The sequence below is a fragment of the Papilio machaon genome, chromosome 11 (assembly GCF_912999745.1).
Source record: "Papilio machaon chromosome 11, ilPapMach1.1, whole genome shotgun sequence".
NCBI classification, from domain to species: domain Eukaryota; kingdom Metazoa; phylum Arthropoda; class Insecta; order Lepidoptera; family Papilionidae; genus Papilio; species Papilio machaon.
In genome coordinates, this window is record NC_059996.1 from 4,740,198 (window position 1) to 4,758,081 (window position 17,884).

Sequence of the window (17,884 nt, forward strand, 5' to 3'; positions counted from 1 at the left end):
TTCTTTGCAATAGTATATCAATCAACAATTAACACAGACAAACGAGCTATAAAAACATTATAAGAATGTCAATATTAATTGCTTATTGTTTTATTCTGTCCGCCGTTTTGTATCGAGGACGTCTTTGTTAACTAGTTACCCAATAAAACGTAAGAAAAAATAAAACTGTGAATGCGTGGAAAGCAGAAGGCTTTATAAAATGTTGACGTTCGACTTATTTGTACAATTACTGGACTATAAACAAACTAATGAACACAGAAATACATCACTTTTGCTCGCACCGGTATAGTAAGTAATCACTTTTGGGTACCAATTGCATTGTTTTATGTTTGTATGTAAAACCAGCTCTACATTAATGTTTTTCATAGATATTAGCTACTTGATATTTTGATTTAATCAAAGGTAAATTTTTCTGCTGCTTTGGAATAATTTTACACTGTTTTATTTTGTTTCTAGCCTAGCATGTTCTAGATAAGACTATCTTAAATTTTCATAACTTTCTTAAAAAATGTAATAGGCATCGTTCTCGTTATATGTAGGTCGATGTTAAATTAATAATATGAAACAGAAAGCAAATCCGAGACAAGTGTTATGCAGAGGCTCGAGTCGTTTGAATTATTCAACACAAGACTCTCGGAATGTGAAATGGCTTGAATACGCATCTCCCTTTAAACCTAAACCGTCCTAGGGGATGTTAAGTTACTCACTGCCGAACTTAGAGTCGTTAAGTAATCAATAAGGGTGTCCCTTAGTGTATATTTAGTAAGAGAAATTTACGCTGCTGTTTAAGTAATCATTGAATTACAGCGGTCGTAAATACAACTTAAAGTAAAAAGACAACGAAAACTTTAACTAAAATTTTAGGGTAATCATTATAGATTATTGATACAGGAAGCATTTCCATTAAATATTCGTTAAAAATAATGTTTGGCTAGGAAAGAAATTCGCTATTTTCTAAGTCCAGCTAATGAGGTAATACTGAAAGCTTTTCCCCATGAAGTTTTAGATAATAAAAAATACATTATTATCGGTGCATATAATATCCACTTATTCCAAACGACAATATATTTGAATATACTAAATAAAAACCATTTAGAACCAGTTTATTTAATTTACATCAAGTTAAAAAGCTTTTCAATGTCGTCTGATACTATATTATTTTTCAGATAAATAAAATTGTTTAATCACACGATATATTATGAAGAATATAATATCAGTTACATTTGTGCAGTCAGATTCTTTCACACATTACGAAAATAGCCATTTTTTTCATCCATGATTTCATTTTAGACCGTAGTTGTCAAATAAAGGCGATTCAGTCTCACTTATTTACAAACATGTCCAAGGTTTAATAGGTGGATGTTGTTTGACTCAAAATATGGTACGGTCGACCCAGTGTTTGTAATTTCAGGACTTCGCCCACAAAAAGACAGGTTTGTGTTATTCGTAATTGACTAAAAACATATTTAGAATGCCACTGAAAAAAAGAAACGCACGTAATGTTTCATTTTTAAGATATTTCTGAAATATGTAATGTCATTTATTTACGTGATTTCTTTTCATATCTCGTGATAGATAACCCGTACAGTGCAAAACACCGATATTTTGATCACCTTGGTAGTATTTTTTTGGAAATAATAGATACTATTGTAATTATCAGACGAACTCAACTTTCATCGGGCAGCAAGTAGTTGGACAACTTTGTTTAGAACGGAACCAGAGCGCGTGCGTTGACCGCAAAGAATGCATCGCGCAATACATCTGGCCGCTTTCGTTGTGTACACGCGCCGTAAGATGACGCTCGCATCAATATCATACAAATAACACCGTGTTTTTAATATTATAATAGTCTTCTAGTGATAATTTTATTTTTGTTTTTCATTGACATCCACAAGCACTAATGACCTTAACTAGATTAGCTACCAACGAAATTGGCAAGGGATACAATTATAACTTAATTGATGAGCTTTTCCCTTTTAATTTTGTCCAAATTTAACATAGTCTTTAGAAAAAAATATCTTTTGAAAACACGGAAGCTTCCAGATCTGACGGCACTTATCACTGTCAATCATCTTTTAAGAAAAACATTCTAAAATGTCCATAAAAAATTAAAATGTAAGCCATACAATGTTAGTAACGTAACTCGTAGTTATTGCCAATAACATGTGACCTTGAACAATCACGATCATGTCTTAGTTCCCCTTTTTATTACGACAATGTGGGTTCAATTTGATTAAATAATCGTACCAGCAACATTTCCACTGATAAGATTGATATCATCTGTCGTCAAGTAGTGTCACGTGGAACGTTGTTGTAATTGTATGTTTGCTATCTTGGTAAATATATGGTAACACCAGTAACACAGCGTTACTTTGTAATGGTATGGTTAACTATAATATTTTTTGTTGACAAAAAAGTGTGGTAAACAAGTTGGTGTTTTTGGTGGTTCGTGTGTTTGAAGACTTACTTGTCAATCTTTTGTCTAATCCACAAAATACTGACTGTGTCCAGACAATTGTCATTGATTCACTAAGTACACAAAAATCAAAAATATTTTTATATGCAATATAGTTACACTATTGAACGACTTTCTTAACATGACTGTTCATTCCGCTTATTAATGACTTGCTGTTGCATGCGACTCCGTCCGCGGTATTAAAAAAAAATTATAAGCAGTCTGTATTATGTTCTTTCGGACTATGTTCTACATCTGTGCCAAATTTCATCAAGATTCTGTTCAGCGGTTCCGGAGATACCTTCTAATAAATATCCATCCTTCAATACATCCATCCATCTAAACTTTCGTATTTATAATATTAAGTAATATTATAATATTAGTAAGATATAGTAAGATTGAAATAAAATTTCATAAGCGGCGGCGTTTGTTTTTAGTTTTTCTTGTCTGGTTCCTTGTCTTATCCATAAAATCTATTCGTTAATTTGTCCAGTATGAGAACACTGGTATTCATTATCAGATTATAATTATATTCAAAGAAATTATGTCAGTATTGCGAGATTTCGAATATCCAATGGCTGCTGGGTACCGGCCAAAACACACTGTAATCTAAATGTAGGCGACCTTGTACAGCTTTGACTCTTTGGAGACCCAATTTCATATGTACTCTCATTTAATCATGACTTGTATTAAAATTTTGCCTTTATGAACATATGAAGTTTAAAAATTTCATGAGAAAGAAGAACTCTGGGGAAGAACATCAATCGAATCACTCACTCGTAAAAATCAATGAGTCATTTAGACACTCGGCCATTCGTCACAAAGGAATTCCTGTCAACACTGTAGAAACAAGAGATCATACTAGCATGTCGAACGAATGTTTAAAGTGCAATTTGTCTATATGAACTTTGTATTGTATTATACGTATAAAACCATACCACATTCTAAAAAATTGGTTTTATAAGAATGTATTGTACTGTACACATTAATTTAACAAAGACGCTTTTATCATGAATTTCAGTGTTTTTATAAATACAGTACTTATAGTAATGTAGAAAGATCAGAGAGAAATGGGGCCTTAGGCTCGCCTCTGTTAGGTTCCCTTTGAGTGATGAGATCATATTAATTTAGAAACGTCGTTTCGACAAATTGTTTCGTCTTTTGTGTAGTTACTCGTCAAAGCGAGTCTTCAAACGTAATTTATTGTAATTCTAATTGGAAAAATAGAAGTAAAGAACAAGATTTTGAAGGCTGTAGTTAATATTTAATCTTGTGTGGCACTACTAAGCGCTAGCAATGATAAAATCTAGAAAAAAATCATTTTCATATTTTATCTTATCAAAGTTTTTCACATTGAATAATTTGCTCGTTTATTTTACAATTTCAAGTTCAATGTTAGAATGATAAGAAGTGGTTATTTCAGAGTTTTTATCATTTAAGAGTGCAATAACCCTTCTAACTCTGTCTTCATAAGAATGCTATAGTAGGGTATTTACCTAGCCGTGTAGCAACGTATTTGATATTGTATCTAGTGAGTACGTAGGCACGAGCCTTAATGGGTCTTCGCTTTTTATTTAATACTGGCAGCGTTTCTTAATAGTATCTTAAGCCCTATCCTAGAGAACAATAAACTAGCACGTCCGGGATTGAAAGGGCCCTGTGTGACCCACCCGCTTCGTGAATACATAATGAAGCACCATTTTGATCAGGAAGCTTGAGGTGCAAAATGGCCTTGGCGGAATGGTCCCATTCTCACTGAATTGCTCCCCTAATGACACATACAAATAGTTGTCAAAAAAGTATCAAAATAAAAGGACATGATTCTTTACAGTGAAAATAATATTTCAAAACTTTAGATAATTATAAAGCAATGTAGCTTACAATTTTATATTTTTTAATCGCAACGCAGTAGGCATAAATAAGGTGAAACTTAAAACAAATTAAATTATCACGAAATTTGAAAAATTTTAGTAAGTTTAAAAATATGATTATTATTGTAGTAAATATGTATCATTATTGTGAGTTGTAACTTGGAATAACTTTGTCATCTGTTATAGTTGTGGATAAAGTTTTTGTTTGCCATCACCTTTTCTCAGCCGTCTCAACCTTGAAAAACCTGTAGGAAGAAACCAGATTGTCGTGTAGTCGGACGATCCTAAAATGTTCATTAAAAATAAAATGTGATAAAAATATCATTCGAATCTACAAAAGTCTAATGTGCCTGTATTATTTACAGTGAGCATTTTAGATCGTGTTGAAAGTAAATTTGTATTGTCTTGGATGTCAATTTTATTGGCACATTTAAAAGTAAGGAACTATGGCATAGCCAGCTAATGACAGGTGTTCGTAAACTTGCCGTGAGTTAAGTACCAATGCCCTAATACTCTTACCTTTGTACTTATGTACTTTTCCTTTAGAAAGAAAAAAAACTTTTTAATTGAAATTGTATTTATATTTTAGGGCGAAACAACCCTTTGGATTTGTATTGAATATTTCATAATAGGAAGGCAAAGCATAAAGGCGGGCGCGAAGGTTGTTGGCGGGCAAGTTGTGCAACTGATCGCGCGACAGGTCCGCCTGCCGCCGCGCGGGCCGCGTTCATTGACCCACTGAACCCCGCTGGAAATGCGCCGAGCGAGCTCACAACGAAGCGACACGGACGCGCGATGTCTTTGACAGCTATAGCTAAACTCGTTTAAGGCGGGAAAACTGATATTCTATTTTTAATTTGTAAATACCACAGACTAATACTTTTTTTGCTTTCTTTTATCAATTGCTAGCTTTTGCCTGCGACTTTGTCAACGTGGAATTTAAAAAAACACTCTAGTAATATATAGAATATGTTACAATGGCAATTTCTTTTTAAATCAGTCTTTTAGTTTTTACATTTTTTACAACATAATATTATTATAGACTAGCTGTTGCCCGCAACGAATTTAAAAAAACGTAATACATCTGTGCCAAATTTCATTAAGATCCGTTGAGCCGTTCCGGAGATACCTTCAAACAAACATCCCTCCATCCATTCATTCATCTAAACATTCACATTTATAATATTAGTATGATAAGATTAGTAAGATTATAACATTAGTAAGATATAGATAATATAAATCTCTTTCTTGAACTCCAATTTAACTCTTATTATTGTATCACTACATTAATAAATATTGTAAACAAATGTCTATTTTCCTTGCTTTTCCCGCTTCTTTCCGTCTTTAAAGGAGACAAACTTACGTTGCGGTGGACACATTACATCACTTGACCCGTTACTCGTTTGTCATCTTCTTTTATAAAAATAGCTTAATGATAACTTTTTAATTAGACATAAAAATAATACGTCCCATTTGTTAGAAGTACCTATACACATGTTCAGGTTCCAGTCGTTAATCAGGCCGCCCCGGGATCTCACAACCCTTCGTCTAACGCGGCTGTACTACCTACGTAGGTATAAATTATGTTTTATAGGTATATCAGGACGCCCATTTTACGGTCGTCCCTTTTTTCCTCCCGACCGAGATCCCTGCCTCTCAATAGGGTTTATTGTGCGAGCCGACGAAATTTCGATAAAGCCTGACCTCGGTCTAAAGAAGAAATACTCAATGTTACGACAGTTATAATCGCGTTAATGACTTTGATATAGATGCTTAACATTATATCAAAAAGACTACATTCATTCACTAGTCCACACAGTATTTAATTTGTACATATCTAACTATTGTTTTGTGACATTTCTTAACATCAGATAAATCAACTGTTACCATCTACTTTAAAAAAATATTATGTATTAACTTAATGACCTTAATAACTATAACCTCGTGACGTTCGTGAGTCAAAGTCCCTAGTTGTATTCAAATCTTAGCTGCATAGCCATCTCCTGAATAAAGTCACTCGCTAAGTCTATTATTACTTTCCCTCGAATTTATATATTTACCTATATATTCATAAGCACTCATATTTATATATTATGTAAGTTGTATAATCTGTTTAGTATATTCGTATATAACTAGTATATTAATTATAAATAGTTCTTGCTCTTATTTATTTATTTTTGACATTTCTTAATATTTATTTATTATACACCTCGCTATTCATGTTAGTCTCTCCTGTCCCACTGGGTTGCCTGGAAGAGATTGCTTGAGAACAAAACCACAGTTATTGAAACAGTGTTATAGCATAACGTAAATCCGGTTGAATGATTTAAATGAGCGATCCCTAAACAAAAGTCATCGAAATTCTAAAATGCATTTCTAGGTAGATATTAGTTTTACATATTTTCTGACAGAACTTATCGCGTTAGCAGCTCCTCTCTCATCTGGACAGACGTGTTTATCGGACTACTATATATTATTCATTACTATTAGTTCCTTAGTTCATGTATGGAAATCGTATGGCTGCGGAATGACATCATCTAATGATATAACTGTAAATGTGTACTATTTTGCATCCACTTGTAAATTTTCTAACGGCTCTTGAATGTTTACAGAACGTTTTGTCCCCATGTCGTATTTAGTTAAATAAAATACGAAGCAGGCGATAATTCATACTGAATAATGTACATGAAAACAATATTGAATTGTTACACAACAAGATAAGTATTTAGTCTTACGTTTACAAAGATTACATTTTACGGTAAATTGATAAGATTGATTTTATCCCCACAATGTAATCTAAATAGACATTATTTTAATGGACTATTGCCGAGTAACACTTAACTTGTATCTAGCATTTAGTTGCGGTTAATGTCGCAGATCTACCAACACAATTACGGTAACCGAGAATAACTGGCAGTTATGTAATACTGTCGTAGTGGCCCTTAGTTACGAAACGTTTATAACACTTCGTCTTTTTAAGTTTTGTCTATTCGGACCTTTGTAGGCGTTCTATCGTTATGCCCCGCTTTCACTTTACGCTTTCTCTATATAATTAAAAATGATCACAGTTTGCGCAACAAGTCACTATTTAAATTTAAGATAATCTTAAGTACTTACGATTAAGAAAACATCACATATGTTTTGTTTGGTTATCTAAAGAATATTGTGAATGAAGTCTATGTAAGTTTGAAATGTATATGTCTTATCTTAGTTTTTATGCTTGCATTGACTATTTTGGATTTGTTCCGTAGATTATACAATAGAAAGCGATAAATGACGAGTCTCATAGTTATGGGTATAATATTAACGTTCGTCCCAGATACGCAACCTTGATTAAGTACCCACTGCTATTTATAATAATGCGTTATCAGTGAGCGACGGGCCGCGTCCGCGAAATAATACCAGTCCCACTCACCCTGATGAAGGGCCCCCGAAGGGCTCGAAACTAGTCGGTGACGACACCGGATATATATAAGTGAGTGTTTTAGCCGTTTCTATATAAGTTAATGCGTTATTCCCGCGATCCGACAAAGTGTGCTGGATTTAACTAATAAATATACAGCACACCAGATCTTTACTATTTATATAATTCTATTTACTCATCTTTGGAAACGCATCACAAGTATATACAGTCGACTCTCGTTAATTCGAAACTTGAGGGACTCTTAAAATATTACGAATTATAAAGTGTTTGAAATATCAAATGGTTCGAAATTTGTGAGAGAAAATAAATATAACTTCGAATTATTTTATATTAATTGTTGATCAATTATTATTTATTAACTGCTATTCTATAACAATGTCAAAAGTTTAGAGGTACATTCGTGTACATACATATGTATTCATAATGTGAATTAATTAATCTTTCGAAAGAACTCTGTTATACTGGTTTGCTTCAATTCAAAGCACATTGCTGCTGAGAAGTGTGTGTCAAATAGTCAAACTAATCAAAACAAAAACAAATAATAATAAATAAATAAAATAACTTTATTGTTTTCCCTATGGGTAAGGGACTGGTGTCCAAACTAGGGTGATACCCTGTGTGATGGATCACCAGGCGCCCGCCCCGCAGACCACAAAATATACAATTCAAATCAAACATACTACAATCAAATTTTACAAAGTGGTTATGATTTTAATTAGTTATGATAACAATTAACAATGTTTATATTTTTCTACAGAGGTTTGCTATTAAGAGTTAAAGAGTGATGTGTGTATATGTGTGTGTACGTGAGGCTAAATCTTTCCGCCTCTTTCTCTCTGCAACTTTGAATTGTCGAGTGTTGGACGTCTATGAGTTCGAATTACCGCGTCGTTTTGTTATATAGCAATGATTTTTTCGTTCGAATTACCAAGTGCATAAAAATGTTTTGATTTAGTTCGAAATATAAAGAGATTTTGTACGGAACTCGTGATAACTTTGAATTATAAAGAGGTTCGAATTATCGCAGGTTTAAATTAACGAGAGTCGACTGTACTCGTAGCATACATAGCTTTAAATCTAAAACTTTCAAAAATTTCTTAGGAGGTTATAACATATTATGTCAAGTTCTGGGCGTGAGAAACCTATAAAGCTTGAAATGCTCTATAAAGTGCGTGAAAAACATGTTTACCCATATGAAAAACAAAATTGTTGTATAAAAAGTCACGTAAATCAGTTATTTAAACAGAAACTATAATTTTTATTTTAAAGAACAATTCAGTTTTTTAATAAATTGAATCTTAGGCTTTGCCAATCGTCGGCTGGGATCGTTGCGGAAGACAGTAAGTAGCATTTGTAGCACCAAAAGAGTTATTTAAACAGATTGTTCAACTCAAACTGGGCCCAATTTGTGCTCCGTATCAACTGGAATGCTAATTATATGATGCTCGTCTCACCAAAAACTATATGCTATACAACGAAATCAAAAGAAATAGCAAAAAGATCATTTTATTTTTATTTTGTACAGTTAACGTTTCGGAATTGTTTTTCTGGTGACTTATTATTTACAGCAATTGATACTCCTTATATAATAAAACATAATATCGAAAAAAATGCATATTTCGCGAATATGATGTAACAACATTAATTTTTTTTTTTCAGTCTGTCCACGAATCCGTGTTTGTTCCGAGTAATCTCCGAAACGATTGGACCGATTTTGACGGGACTTGTAATGGAAAGTAGCTTAGGTATGCGGATGTAATATAGGCTACTTTTTCAATTCTGCGCTGACGACGTCTCCGGCAACCTCTGGTTTTCAATAAGAAAACAACGTAAGAGGCTCGGCGTTATCAATGGAATAAACATTTCCACTACACACAAACAAGACGGTTGTGTAAACAGTGCGCGTAGCGTGTGCCGATGCGTTACGTTGAATGTAATTATGCCCACAGATAGTGTGACAAGGTCGTTGTGTAGGCTCGCGCCGGTAGGGCTTCAAATGTAACTAGGCCACCAAAACTCCTACCAACCGATACCGATGTGATGATTATTCAGATTGTTTTTTGTATAAATTGCATTCTATCTGCGTCGTTGGCTTTGAATTTGAAGATGTTGAATTATTAAAAATTACTAAATCATGTCGTACTAGTGATACCTTTAATTATTATTATATGTTTAAGCATACAAACATTTATAAATTATCTCAAGGTCATTAATAAAATATTGTATGCTATTATTTTTTTCACATTGGAGTGGTGGTAATATGAGCTCAACAATATGAAAGAAAACTTTGTCGTACAAATCTGGGCCGATGTTTTTTCATGTCAACAATGTGATATAAATCTGATTGAAAGTGACAGAATATCGTCACAATAATTATTTTTATTCGCTTAGATCTGGATTAAGATATTGTTCGTTAAAACAATGGTATGAATTTAAATATAGATGAAAGCGAAGAGAAGGTCGCTAAGCGGAGTTTCACGTGTTGTCTGAAGTGTTCCCCGCTCTTAGTTGACCTAAAAAGCTGAATGTTTTCTCGTCAGTTTACATGCAACTGTATATATGCGAATATGAATGCGACTCAGTTTAAATAACTAGTTAGTACATATTGTTAAACAAAGCAATTGTAACTAAAACGATTACAAATTAATATTCGCTAACGTTTCGATTACGACGATTTATTGTGGTAATTAAATAACAATTAACTAGTGAATAATAATTATTATTAATGCGTAAAAGAATAATCATTACTCAATTACTTTTTCGTTTTGAAATGTGATATATCATGTCTTAATTTATCCCACCTTACTTTCATTGAATTTTTACTTGAAATGCAGTAAATTATTTCGATATTTATAGAAAACGTAAAGTCAACAAGTCTTAATTGGCAAAACAATAAGAACAAAACAGGTATAATTTACTTATCACGGTCAAACACAATGTCATATGACGCGCACAATACAGTAATGTAGATGTACGTTACAAGTATTTACACATAAATATCTGTCCGTTGAACACTCCTATCTTGTATGTCACAACAACTTTATATAACAAGATAATGCATAGGTCATTAAGCCTCAGTACCGATGCCATTTAAAACGTTCGTAAATCACCAATTATTAATAATATTAGTATGATATACCTTGCGTACAATTCTGAAGAAAATTATATTACTGAAACAATTATTCTCAGAAGCCGAAAAACTTTAAAGTTCAGATCAATATTTGTAAATATAGGTTTAGAGTTTTGACATACGAGTCGTTAAATGGGTCTCTAGGTTCTTTTTCATATTTTGATTCCTAAGACTGAAGCGAGCATGGAACAAGAACGAATTCGCGTATTGAGTCTGCCCTTATTTAATTGATGACAACCGGTTTTAACTTTTCCTCGAACCCTGAAAGAAATGTAAATCCAAATGCGGTTTCAAAGCTTTATCCGTAATAATAAAACCCAATTAGACCTAGAAATTGAACGCACAATTTTATATAGTCTAATTCAATAGTACTGAGAAATAACACACCAAATCTTATCAATTTTACTTTAATAGGGCTGTAATCACAGACTAACTAAAAACGCACTCCTTTGTATCATCAGTTTATAGTCTAAAACACATTTAATGTTTCTAAAAAAATCCATAGACATAAAAATATGGTCAGTTAAATATGCGAATCATTGCTCACTTTATTTCCTTAAAAAAACTTATTTGTTGTTATTGTCGCCTCTCTTTTACTCTTGCATCTCGTTTGACATTTTAGGCGCGAGAATGTAGCAAATTTTTTGGGAGGGATTTTACGGCAAAACAAAGGCAAAATCGAACACATATGATGTCAGTGCTGCTATCTATATTCTCAACTTGTAAAATATGAACCATTATTTATGCAATGTTTGCAGTAACGATTCCTGATCTTTTCGATAGATGGCGCAAAATCAAAGTTTTATTTTCTGCCAATATTTCATTCCTTTTTTCAAAACGTATGTATTTACATCTCAATTTTATTTTTTCAGGTGTTAGTGGAATATGACGGTGTCGACTGGCAACGTCGTGAGTGGGTGGCGGTTCATTCGCGAAGAACTTTTCGAGTGTTTTTAGTGGAAAGAACTTTAGTGTGGGCCCCAAAAAAATATGAAAATGAAGAAGTGAAATGGCCAGCTCTGGTGAGTTAAATTGTAAATTCGTTGGACGTAGACTATTTAATATATTAAGTTTAAAAAATTAAAAGTGAAAATGCCCTCTCGTGATTGCCGTAGATAACAAGTGAAAAGGGTTCAAATTACGTGGACGTTCGGTAGATGGCGCTAGAAGTTTAAAATTTGTGTTCGACCCCATAGTTTGTCCGTTTTTAGTCGACTTCAAAAAGAAGGAGGTTATTAATTCGACGGATTTTTTTTATATGATTAGTTTGACAATTTATTTGGCTTATGAATCTTTTCGATTTTCGATGTTTGTTCTCTTAGAACTTCAAATCGATAACTTAGTAATAATTGTTTTTAAATTACAATACAAATAAAATTGTTTCTTTCTTTTCCTTCTTTATTTTTCAAAATCAAACAGGTGTTGACAAAATAAAACAAATTATGATATGACCAGTTTTTCTTATAATATATTGTGCGATACGTACCTAAATAATTTTAATAAGGTGATGAAATACCTGAATTTTTATAATGGTAATTTGTATGTTAATTTTTTACTTGACCGATTTTTTGATAGTTCATAATTATTCCTTGTGCTCGTAAGGTCCCTCCTAACGATATTTCATAGGCTTGAGTTGTAAAAATAATCATAATAAAATGGACTAAATTCTATTTATTTTTTATTTATTTATTTATTTATTCACGCCAACAGCATACATATTAAATGGAAACATATTAAAAGTTCACTGATACATTTTGGATAACATGTATACCAATTAAAGGCATGTACAAATTACATCGGACACATGTGTAATTCTTACTAACTAGTTTTATTATTACTAATTTGTATAATTTGTTTTTAAATGAGGTCAAACCATCATTGAATCTATCGATATCGGAGTTGTTTATCACGTTATACTCGTGACACATTCGGACCAAAGGACTATTGCGACCGAGGTTGGTTCTGGCAAATTTAATGTGGAAGATATTTTTTATGTAGTTTCTAGGACTTACTCTGGGGACAGATATGGAGATATGTTGAATGATGTCGCTGCATCTAATGATATTGTGGAGCACCTTAAATAATAGTACGAGATCAATTATTTTGCGTCGGTTTCTCAGGGAGGTCATCCTAAAAAAAATAATCTCGCATCGTAAGAAGAGCGATGCGAGATTCCATGGCAGCTGTACGCCAGTTGTCTAGTGAATGTTCTTTGAATACTTTCGATGCGCTGAGAGTGAATAGAGTATAAGGGATTCCACACAGTAGATGCATACTCAAGTCCACTGCGTACCAGAGCATTATACAGGGCCATTTTACTGCGGACGGTACGAAAACATTTCGTGTTACGACGTAAGAAGCCCAACATTTTGGCTGCTTTCGTGACTACTGCGTCAATGTGATCGACAAAATTTAACCCCGCATCGACCAGTATGCCCAAATCGTTCACTTTGTTGACTTTCATAAGGTTTGTCCCATATATTACATATGTGGATAATGTAGTGTTTTTCTTTTTTGTAAATTTAATTTGGAAGCATTTTTTTGGATTAATTAACATGTGATTTTCTAGAGACCATTTTTGTCAGATATAGTGAAATTTAACACAATATACACATATTATGCTAGTTAATACAAAGCTTCCAAGTTTAAGACACAATTTGAATTAATTTGATAAATTGATGCATGTCGAGTTATTTATCATTCCATAAATCCTTTCCAGAGTTAGCTTAACTACCCCTTTAGAATTATTAATTAATGACTCGTTCTTAATCCATCTAGCGAACTTTGAATAATACCTTAAGAGTTAACTAGCCAACCCATTAGCTAATATTACAGAGTACCTTTAAGAATGTATCACTGAGGTTGATGTTGGTTGAGAAATATTGGTATTTCTTTTTAGGGTAATCATAATTACTGATCTACTGATTGGATAGCCAAGCCACATAATAAGATGATATTTTACCACAGGCGACAGATATATAATAGAATTTTAGTGCCATGGTTTTTCTTCCTGAACCTTACCTGTTTCTAATCTATGTATGTAACACTGTTTCGAATGTAAAGCCAAAGTATGCATTGTACGAAGTGCCGAAAAAAAAACTACATCTGTATGAAAACTGATTATAAAACTTTTACATGACAGTGTACTTCAAGCATACAGCAATGCAATTCATGGCATGGTTTTGTTTTAAATGGTCAAGTTCTGTTTTCCTTTTTATATTATGAGAAATAATTGATTATATAATTACGTAAATTTAATATTTTTGGTATTGTATAACGCGTATTAATGTTCATAGAACCTCCTTGGTAGCACGGCAGAGGATGTAAGCTGCCTAGGAGGTCGTACTGGCCGGTAACACGAAGCCGTGCGTAATAGAAGAAGAAATAAAAACAGTTGAGAAATAAAAGTTGTGAAAAATGTTGTAAAAGAAAGAAATAGTTTTGTTTATATTTTATTGTTTGCTATATTAGTAATTTATTTAGTATAAATGAGTAAATTAAACCATTTTTAAAGTTCATGTAAAGAAGTTGAATAAATGATCATAGTGGAAAGGTGTATAATTTACAATCGTAGTATCCTCTCGGAAAGTATTCCAGAGGGTGTTTTACAGGTGTTATATAACAAATTTAGAATTCTTAAAAACAGATTTAAGTTTACAAGATCTTTGTGAATGTATGCATTATCATAGGAAAAATACCAAAGGCACCCTGACATCGTTCCAAGCCCGTATAACTATTTGAGTGAATAAACAAATGCTGTTTTGACTTTGAAATATATGAATGACGCAAGCTAACATCGAGGTACTAATTTATTTACATCACTCTACAGCTAGACTTAGAAGTTGGTAGGATACAGATATTTTCGTATTAATAAATTGTTACTATTGAATTTTACTACTTTTAAAATACTAGCTGAAGCTCGCGACTCCGTCAGCGCGTAATTAAAGAAAAAATTAAGTACGTAGTAGCCTACGTGTTCTTCCGGACTATGCTCTATGCCAAATTTCATCGAGATTCACACAGCCATTCTGGAGTCACCTTCAAACAAATATCCAATCCCTCCATCTAAACATTCGCATTTATAATATTAGTAAGATCAAAAGACTGTTTAAAACGTTGTTAAAATTCCAAAAATATCCTGTGATTCGGAACAAAAATTGACGTTTCATAAAAATTCAGTTAACATGGGTTAAAAATAATTCCAAACTCATTCGATAATTTGTCACAAACTAAATCTCTTTGTTAAGAATTATAATGCAAAATCTACACTAAAAGGCATTACATAAAGACTTCGAGTGAGCTAATAAGTAAATTTGTCTCGAATAAGGCGACCATTTATAACAAACATGTAAATAAATTTATAAGGAGTTTTTGATTTACATTTAGAGCAGGAGACACGTGTACCTCATTCACGTGTCGCCGCGACCTCTGCTCGATGCGAATTTATACGAGTCACGTTTGACTTTCTTTACACAACGGAGATAATACCTTGCTTGTGTTTGTAGGCGTTGTTTATTAAATCAAAATTTTATATTACCATACGATACTGTTGGAGCTCCTGATTTGGCTAATCCTACATGAATAAGTAACTGTATAAAATTATTGTTTGAATACAATCCCAAATAGTCTAAAAGTATTTTATACTCAAATAAGGACTAAAAGTAGGACTAAAAGCTTTTAGGAAGTATTCCTAAAATCCTTCGTATCGTTGTCCGTAATAATTTATTTACTATGGTTAATAATAATTGTGGAAAATATGATTAAAATACTAATGACTTCGGTTCATTTTGACGAAGATTTTTGTTAATTTCATAACACATGTCTGTAATTTTAATAAGTTCTAACTTTTCGACGCTAGAGGGCACTAGTTTAATCATTTTGAAAATTTGTGTTTAATCAATATTTCGAAAAGTACTATTTATGACATATGTTACATTTATTACGTTGTCTTTACAGTTCATTGTTCGATTTGAGTAGAGATTTAATATCCACTTCGAAAAGTGTATACTTGTTTGTAATTACGCATGTGAATGTCAATTAATTAATGTACTATTGAAGTAAAAATACTTTTAACCGACCAGCGTAATTTACATTGAAGTATCTAATGAAGTGTACATTGTAAAGTGGTCATATACGATAACAGAGTTATATAATCCTTTTCTAGAATGTTGTGATTCATTTATGTTTACATATTCCTTAGTTCTTGGAATAAGTGATATGATCGTTCGTGCGTGCTTGTGTGCGTCAGATAGTCTCAGTGTAAATGTAAGGTGACTTTAGGTGTTATTCAACTTAAATAACTCACTGCATACTGATGCTTCTGTGATGGATGTCTGTTGACTTACATTGTATATACCTTTACCTGCATAATACATATTATGTACGAGCAATATGTTGTCAATAATACTGTTGATCGGCTGAAATGAATTTGTCAAGTATACTTGAGTTGTATCAAATATTTAATTAGGTTGATAGCAACAGCGTGTATTACCTATAATATACTGATGACTGATTTACTGACCATGTACAGTTATCTTAAATATTTCAAATAATTAATAATGAATTTATTCATTTCAATAACTTTTGCAAAAAAAGCTGAGATACAGTAAGAGTTAATTTCTGGGAAAAAGTAATTTCATCAGAGTTCCGAGAGAATTTAATATGAACGCATTACGTATTCAAGAAACTTATTATTATAACGCTACGAGTAGAGAGCGGTTGTAATTAAACGAACAAATCTCACGAGTCACGAAAAGATTTGCGTCGGTTTACAGATTGCAATACCTACCGCAGTTTACTTTGGACTTAGTTAAAATATATTTTAGTATTTTATAGTAATTTTTACTTTTGAGTTTTTATTATGAACTATTTTTTTATCTAGAGCTGTCAACTTTTAATAAAAGTAGACTCGAACACTGGCCCCAAAAAATGGCTGGTTTTACTCCACATCTGAAGACATCAATGACCCAATGAATAAAGCCCGAATAAATTTCATGTCAAGCTGAAGAGATGGCAGCACTGATCTTTAATTAAACTCATGTTACGTAAATTTAAATTGATGATAGCAATTTACGTCGAATAGTATCTTCTGTAAGATATCTGTGTAATTTTTAAAAGTTTATTCAACAGATGACTGTATAAAAATAAGGTCAAGGGAGAGTAATCACTCTTGTAACGAGAAAGGATGTAGTGAGGTCGTGAAAACCATTACAAATGTCACGATAATCGTTTATTATGAATCGTTGATGCCTTAGTAAGGCAACGGCAATGATATCGTTGTGACAAACATTTTTTTTATTATTTAAGCATTGTCAAATAAAATGTCATCAATGACCATATAAGGATTGAAGAATGATTATTTTTACTTATCAGAGAGGATACGAAATACAAGTTACATAGATGTATTATTTTCTAATATTTTTGATTGTTTTAAGTTGTAGTTAAATTACACTACATGTGATGTCATTCCTCATTCTTTATTTAACATTCCTAATTAGGTTACATTGATTTTAAATCTCATTATTGCTTGACTTTGAACATAAATGACATTGAAGTTTTCAAATTGTAGGTAGGGTGATATTTAAAGATTCTTAGATTTATGTATATAGAGTTCAGTAGAAGTAATGTTGTTTTATTTATTTTCCAGACGTTCACTCCGCTATCCACCGTGGATGTTACTCTCCAAGCTGACTGTCAGCCTGTCGAGTTCTTGCACGACCGCTCGCTTCTATTCCTGGACTATGCCAACCTTCAACCATTCCAGGTGACTACATTGTATTGTTAATTTATGTCGCTACTCGATAACAGATGGCGCTACTAAACGCTTGAAAATATTAAATTTTGCACTACTTCTCCGAACTCACGTCTTTTTGATGATTTGGCTTTATAGTTTCTTTTATATTATTTGTATGGAGTTGTTTTATCTAATGCATAACTGTTGCAAAATATTGTAAACAACACTAGGAACGGGAATTAATGTAGCTCGAACATGTTTCACTCCCACA

General features: G+C 32.6%; 1 protein-coding gene across 1 annotated transcript in view; it reads left to right on the forward strand.

The window, feature by feature from the left end:
• LOC106719698 overlaps positions 1–17,884 on the forward strand; it is a 155,070-nt gene that overhangs the window by 15,904 nt on the left and 121,282 nt on the right. Inside the window, exons 2-3 of the mRNA XM_045679980.1 lie at positions 11,753–11,902; positions 17,527–17,643. Coding sequence (XP_045535936.1) covers positions 11,753–11,902; positions 17,527–17,643 — 267 coding nt within the window. The remainder of the gene's footprint in view (positions 1–11,752; positions 11,903–17,526; positions 17,644–17,884) is intronic.